This window comes from Varroa destructor, unplaced genomic scaffold, assembly GCF_002443255.2.
Source record: "Varroa destructor unplaced genomic scaffold, Vdes_3.0 BEIS01000001.1, whole genome shotgun sequence".
NCBI classification, from domain to species: Eukaryota; Metazoa; Arthropoda; class Arachnida; order Mesostigmata; family Varroidae; genus Varroa; species Varroa destructor.
This window is the reverse complement of record NW_019211454.1, coordinates 8,893,833-8,901,813: the sequence shown is the minus strand read 5'-3', so window position 1 is coordinate 8,901,813 and position 7,981 is coordinate 8,893,833. Positions and strand designations below refer to the sequence as shown.

At 40.7% G+C, this 7,981-nt stretch overlaps 1 protein-coding gene across 23 annotated transcripts in view; it reads right to left on the bottom strand.

The window, feature by feature from the left end:
* Esyt2 (extended synaptotagmin-like protein 2) overlaps positions 1–7,981 on the bottom strand; it is an 84,494-nt gene that overhangs the window by 10,527 nt on the left and 65,986 nt on the right. For 19 of the 23 annotated variants that reach the window (XM_022788605.2, XM_022788607.2, XM_086992738.1 and 16 more), the window contains 6 exons: positions 6,216–6,297; positions 5,136–5,341; positions 4,799–4,888; positions 3,746–3,835; positions 3,179–3,367; positions 2,125–2,430 (listed from right to left, as the gene is read on the bottom strand). In XM_022788605.2, coding sequence (XP_022644340.1) covers positions 2,125–2,430; positions 3,179–3,367; positions 3,746–3,835; positions 4,799–4,888; positions 5,136–5,341; positions 6,216–6,297 — 963 coding nt within the window. The remainder of the gene's footprint in view (positions 1–2,124; positions 2,431–3,178; positions 3,368–3,745; positions 3,836–4,798; positions 4,889–5,135; positions 5,342–6,215; positions 6,298–7,981) is intronic. The other 4 variants (XM_086993052.1, XM_086993188.1, XM_086993234.1 and 1 more) reach the window with 4 other exon arrangements.

Genomic DNA, 7,981 nt, shown 5'->3' with positions numbered 1-7,981 from the left:
CGAGCATTTTTACCTATTAATTACTTGGCACTGTTTAGGGTACTCCTGAACTGGATGAATTTCTGTCGGCCGATGTTACCCGTCAAGCCCTTGTTACATTTCAATGTAACGCTATTTGACACGTCTAGCACTGAACCGGCGTAGTTAAACGTGTCCCGTTGTTTGCAAACGGCAAACGCCGTTGAATCACAGTGCAGAACGGCTGATTCGTCCAATTGGTTGCGTATAGTCCGGTAATATGAGATATCGTGGCTTCAAAGGCATACACATATGAAAATGCGTTAAAATGTAACAACATCTCCATCTTTGATGCACTTGTTCAATTTGAGGAGAGACCCCTGGCCTAACTACAAGCCTGTTGATTGGGTTTGCGAATAGGCAAAGGCTGTGCTTATTATTTAGCCTGACTATTTCTCATTTAGTGCTGATCGAGCGTTATGCCGCTTGGTAAGTCTTTTGGCCGCTTTATACAGGTGGCGCCATCGATGTTCGAATCATACAATTTTACTTTTATTTGGCGCCCCAAATATCCTGCAATGCAACAACGCCGGATATCCATTTTTTGTACGTCAAGAACTGCATAACAGGTAAGCTTATATAACTATTATCTCAAATCCATCTTGGGGAGTTCGGCCGAAATGTGCTTGTGAAGTCGAAGACGTTATCTCTTCATTCAGTCAGCCCTTTCTGGATAGTATCCTCAGCTGTAGTCTTGGTCGCACGCACCACAAAAGAGTTCTAAGTAGGTATAGTAAAAGCTTGTAATCTAAATGAAACCATAAATCTGAGGCAAATGATCCTTTTTGTGCGCTATACGACGCCTGACAATCAGCAGATGAAGAAGGAACGCAATAAGCCGAAGTAGGCATTACTTATACATCGACGTAATAGCTATGACGGTTTTCCTGATGTATGACATTATTGCACGTTATGATTCTTGTCATCCTACTGAATAATACTATAGAAATCTCCTTAGTTAATTTAAACTGCAGTCTAAGGGAGCATAATAATAATCGCGTTTTCATGTTTTACGACTCCTTAGGTCCAGCAAAAAGCTTCCTTACTTGGCCTTACTTAGGAGCATAACATGTTTATGTGCATAATCTAACACTATTGGTGCACTTCAATATACATATATATGTGTTTCACTTTGTATAAATGTATATATATTGGGTTGTCGGAAAATTATTGAGCGTTCGATAGTCTGAAGTCACATAAGGTCTCAGATAAAATAAATGTCTGTCATTTAAAATTTGAGATTTGGCAGTAGTAGACGTACAAAATTGTCAAAACAGTTCTAGCTAGATTTAATATAGTGTCTTGAAGATTCACTAATCCTAAAAACTTTCTTCAAGAACTTCAAGAAAAAATTGCTAAGTTATACATTTATATTACGATAAAAATGTGAGGTCTATTCAGGCCTTGAAAAATTGTCCCGTTTATGGTCAAAGTGCATTATAGGGAAACGGCCCAAAGATTGTCCCGTCGGCTTCGTTCTGGAATTTCGATGCGAAGGACGCCTTTCATAGTAATCGACCAAATACGAAAAAACATTTTGTGGGAATTTTTACAAAACTGACGCGTGAGTAGCCAATATATCGCCTAACACCTTTAGACCATTTGAACAAAGCTGATTACAAAAAAAAAACTTAACATTTAGGTCCGTGACGAGTCGACGCAAATGAAATTTACTCTATCGTATTGAAACGTTTCAAAAACACAACGAAATCAAGTCATTTCCAAAGAGCTTGATTACGGATGATCAAAAGTAATCATAATATAATAAAAAAGAAGAACAAATATATTTCACAATCGATGCCAGAGCCCAGACTGACGAATAGGAAGGACTCAGAAGCTACGAACTGCTGCCTCCTAACATTCAGTCCTCTACTGTCAACACTCACCAATATCCGACCAGAACGATAATAACGTACATGTTTAGCTACCCGCAGAAAATCCCAAATAAACTTGACGAGAAGCTTTAACACATTCACTGTGTAACCCGTATCTTGTACCGTCTGTTTCGGCCTGTGCAATGGTATTACTTGGTCAACACTATCGACAACCCAATACATTGTTGCATACATTACACATATTATGTATACTAATTCAAACAATACGTACGCGAAGCTGGAGTGTAAGCATAAGCTTGGCGTTGTTGGTTCCTTTGAGGGCAAGCGGTTCATCGAGACGCATGTCGCCCTCCTTTAAGAGTCTGGCTGTGCTGACCGAGGCACTACCAACACATTGACCACTTTTAGTGTCAAGGACTCGCGCATTCACCTCGCCGATATCGGGGTTGGCACACAGAAATGAGAACGTCTCTTCCCAGACAGGATTGATCGAATTGGCCACGATCGTGCTCCGACGTTCCTCTTTGTCAACGCTCAGCACTACCTGACACGACGGCTCCGCTGCCTTCGAGCCCACCTTCCGATGTCAACGAATAGCGAGGGGCAACAGATTAGGACCAAGAGAAGAAGGCGGGATAAAGAGGGTAAGTACAAAGCGGTATAATTACATTGTACATATATTTACAGTGATAAGTATATATAGGCTATGGTGAGTATGTTCGTAAATGTTGAGCGTGTGAAACTGCTAGCGTATGAAGCCAGCGTCGTGTTTCGGCAATTAAACCTGGTATAGTACTCGAATGAGACTTGTTTAGGTTTAGAGAACGAACATTTCGCGGAAATATAGCTAGAAAAATAGACGTAAAACACACTTTATACCACTTCAGATTAGGATAATTAATATTAAAACTTACAAAATCATCAATACTATTTTATTACAACTAAATACAAGAGAAGTCTATCGTTCGAATGATTAAGCGTCTGCGTGTCTTCGTAAAACTTATGCACGGTATCGTCACTTCATAAATATCCCCCTACCCCTAAATGCCCTACGTCGCCAGCATCAGGCTTGTTAACAACTGGTTTTACCGCCTAAAATGAGACGGACTAGGTGACAGGAAGCCCTGATTGTTCTCATAGAGAACATCTGCGAGGTAACGTCACATCGGCCAGCGCGTTAGCAATTCAAAGCAAGATTGCAAAAAAGGAATTTCGATCTTTTAAAAACCGCAGGACCAAAGGACATATAGCCCCCTAGCGGTACTATTGATCTTCAGTACGCTTTTCCTAGACCTACCACTCCAAAACCAGGACTTATTGCCAACCTTACTAACTGGCGAGACGTGGTCCTGGAGGGCACGTTTAAAATCTATCGCCAAATTCTTGAACGGCGCGAACATATGCCAAATAAGCCCATCGTTATTTTCAAGTCCACAACCTTCTCCGCGTAATTGCCGTTCATCGTCGCTTGTCGTCACGGGCGTATCCGGGTCGGATTGAAACTGAGTAACCCGCTAAAGAGTCAAGGGAATAGCATGACGATTTAGTACGAAATCCCTTGACCTTTTTTGAATCTGCACGATGCCTAAAAACAATTCCTATGTCATAATTAGAACATGTGTTTACAGTTACAGATCACACTGGTAGAGACAGGATCCTGCAAGTGGTTGTGTCCTGTCCACAAGTTGGACGGCACAATAATAGAAATAATTATAGGATGCGGCTTATTTTTTTGACGAATGGTCAAGCTGCGCCGGTATGCTACTCCCACGAACAGTCAAGTGGCCCACCTTTTACCATACCTATTTATTTGTGTGTCTGTTTGTGTGGCGCTGACTGAACGTAGCCATAACCAATTATTGATGTTATATAAGCGAAATAGGACTAGTCACCGGGAGTGCGGAGGCGCAGTCCAGAAAGACGGCGATTAGGCCGAGCGAATGTTGGTGGTTCGACGTCAGCGAACGTTTGTATTCCAATTCCTGAAATTCATGTTATCAAGCAAAAGCCCGGTGAGTTTCCGTGTTTTTCAGTACTTTGTATATTATCACCTTTAGGCCCATAACCCTGAATTTCAATGATAAAACATCCCGTTTAACCAAAATAACTAAAATTAATAATAATGAAAACAAATGCATCAAATAATCACACGGAGACTTATACATTTTAGGCTAAGTTTCCGTGTAATTATTTGATGGATTCCAAATTGACTGATTAGTCGTCTAGCCATAAAGTGCATTCGAGCAGATGTCGTCTATATAATTAAGGCTTATCAGGCTCATCAACTGTTTCAAACGCCGCGCTGGAGATTGAAGGTTAGACATTTTGATGTCACAATCGGTAACATGATGATATCTAAGAGGCTCCTAATTTTGCAAGTATATCAACGTATATAGCAGTTTGAACTTACGAGTTTGATGCTTATAAGTAAAGTGCAAAGATGTTTTTTTCCAATTGTAATCCCTACAGGTGTTTATCCCTGATAAAACAAGATTTTCAAATCACCCGTTTTAGAAACTATGCGCTCTAGGATTGTTGAAATATTAATATATTAGTTTGTCGCGCAACCGACAAACATGTATACCAGTATTTCACCAGATTCCCCCTAAGGCCCAGTGGAAAAGGTTTCCAAGCTAGGACGAAACAGATGAACGGATTGACGAGCGAAAATCGATTACCTGCCAATGGTGGCTGACTGTGAAATGTGGAGACTAAGGATTCTCTAACAGCTAGTACCAAAACATGCGAAACACGTTTCATGTGATAGAATTATAGTAATGCAAAAAACATTTCTTTATAGCCTGCTCTTTGCTACCCACTTGTAACTATTGAGCATATCATTATGGGAAAACCTAGTGTGGCAATGACTGATGTTTGTACTTTCGGGTTCTGGTAGACCGCGTTACGACAGTATACGGAATCGTAGCAATTTTCTGACACAGTACCCGTTCGAGATCAGCAGGATTGGCGCTGAGTGTGACCCACTCGGTCCTAATATGGATTTGTCCACTTTTTACAGCCTCTAGCTTGAGCCACTGAAAAAAAAGCAATCAAAACAATTATTATTAGCAAAGATAGCATCGAGCGTACACATATCTCTAGCCGAATCTTTCATTGTTTACGTTCTGAAAACATTTTTATCCACAAATGACGATAAGAATTTGAAGAAGTTGATTAATGCTACAAGGAATGAAGCATAGACCATTAGTTGCAATCCATCTATTACTTCTTCTATTACTTACCGTCTAAATAAAAATCAGAGCTTTTCGTGCAGATACTAACCATGTCTGCTGTACATTTTTCGGCAAGATCAGGTATGCTGAGGGCAGTCCTTCCAAGAAAATCGTCCTTTGACGACTGATCTTCATCGTATACTTCAATGTCGAGTACAGATCCAGGTAACTGATGAACAACTGCCTCGCACGAAAAATCCCACCGGGGCGTAATCGTTGAGGGAATAACCTGCGTTCGGAATTCCGTCTTTCCAACTGGAACATGGTCGAAAGACATGCAAATTCAAGATGTCAGTATGTGCGAAATAGAGCCGGAATATGAGATCCAGTTTACATTTGCCGCACATTAAATGTGGACGTCATGCTTCAACCCCCATCACGATGGACAGCATAATATTTAATGGACACAACACGTCAAGCAAAAATTTACGTAAAAAACATGTTACAAGTCAGGTTTCTCGAAAGCTTAGCTAAGAAGAAGAAGCTGGCTTACTTGCCCGTCTACACTGCACGTACCTCCAGTGCAGCATACACCGTCCCATGCATGTGTCGATTTCATATTAAGTAATATATATGGAGTACGAAAGATAGTTTGGGCAAGGCATAGTTATCGAAAAGGGAAGAGCTCGGTGCAAATAATGTATTATGACAAAATTAAGCCGACTGGTATTAATTTATTAGTTATAAATGTGACCTTTCTTTATGAATGGACAGACTGACCCGGTACTTCGCGTGTTACGTATTATAAGTATTGTATAATATGTAGGACATTCTTAATCTTGTACGCTGTGATATCGCTCTCTATCATTTAGTATAGGCCCGGATGATAGCAACACTTAGCGACAATCACAGCCAATGCATTAGGGGTCACTCGTTATCGTTTAGTTAACCGTATCTAGGCCACTCGGCCTCGCTATAATATTTGCCCTTATCAATAACCGATTACGACGTCAAAATGTGAAGCGGATGCTGTTATGATGTTGGTCATTCGAGGCCCGTAGCGCTAATTACCAGAGGTGATATTATGGAATTAATATTAGGATAATTAGACTGAAAACAGTTATTTTGGTACCTAGAGCGAAAAGATGCTCAAGGGTTCATTGTGAACCACCCGAAAAACAGTACTCACCTGTCAACACTACATACGGATCGCTTTTCCCCATCCCCAGCATGCCGATGTCAGCTTTTACAAGTTTAGCGGCCTCGATAACCTAAACAAGGAGCAAATAAAGGGAGCCATACCCCACTATGGTTATCGTAAGCATGTTATACATTATCGCTGCGCCCCAGAAAGCTACCGCAGATTATTGTTTTTGATCACCTCTAAAAAATCGTTGCCTCTTCCTAGCATTCATATTTTTCATAGTTTAATTTCCTCTACCGTAAGTAAGTGCTTCCATCCATTTTACTTTGTAAATATTAAGTGTTAAAAATAGATCTAGCAGCTTCTAGGATTGCACCTATTTGACCGTTTAGCGATATGGTTCGTTCACGCATCAGCAGTGACGTGAGGAGACGAAATGCTCTAAATTACCAAACGTGTCGTATTCCTGAAAGCCGTTTAAAAGGAGATTATTTAACAGTATGCATTTTATATAAAACATTTATTAACGATAATATTTCCCATTTCATAGACATACCGTTTGATATTACTGTTGGGCAAGTTCGGATCAACATAGAGAACTATCTGATATTTGTCAAGGTTGCCATTCATAGACGCACTAAGCCAACTGTACGATGTACATGTTTCATCCGATGGCGTTTCCCGATGGGAGACCTGCTGGACAATATTTTGAGAGACACTAGCGACAGGACAATGCCGCAGAATTAGCGATCAAAAATAAAGCCGGCCTAACAGTACGCATCTATTGTATGCCCCATGTCTCGGATTCTGCTTAGCGTATAGAAATGCCATCTATCGATGCCGCCGTAGTCGACATCACCATGAGTCTATTTCAATGACCAGCTAATTACGAGACAGAATTGGGTTCAGTGGTAGAGCTGAGCATGGATCCATAAGAGGTAAGTCACTCGACCTGGTTGTAGATGTCGTGCAAGGCGCAGCTTGCTTTGTACTCCTGCAGACGCGGTCGTCGTGTGAGTATATAGATCTGGATATGATTAAAGCGATACTTGTTATTTCCACGGAATATGTAATATAGAACTGCCCAAATCATGCCCATTAACAGTAATTCACGTCCGCAAAGACAATGAAAGCCATATTTGCTCGTTTCAGAAATTCATCATTAAATATTCGACATTTATTAACGTGGTAATAATAATAATACGATATCCGCAAGCGAACGGGGCGTTTGCACGTTGACAGGACCAGAATCAGTAAGTCAAGTATCGGAAGATAGAAGAACACGTTTCCTGAGCCAAGCACGGCTACTGCTTACTGAGATGCCACTAAAAACAAATTCATCGATCTGATAATGGATTAGCACCGTGCGATCGACGACGATTCATCATGGGAGCTTCAGACTAACTCTTCACATAATCTTCATATAACTGGCGATAAACTGCAGCTGTCTGTTCGTATTCTGTCTTCAATGCACGTGGTGCACCTGTAGCATATTATCCCTATCCCAGTCAAATACACATTTCAACCGAAATCAAATACAATTTAGCGTGTAACTAAAAATGTTCCTACTAGACCTTTTTTTTTATGTGCACCCCGTACCAAACGCAGCAACTGTAGGCAACTGTCCATAGGACAAGGGTAACGCATTTTGCATACTCTGTGCGAATTCCTTCAATATGTAACTCTAACGTTCTAGAGACGGAGCAAACTACCCTGAGGATAGCGTGTGGCAAATAACGGATTAATCTTAAACGCCAACACAGGTATAGACTTCACACGGAATTATTACGAATATTGAATATATATATAGT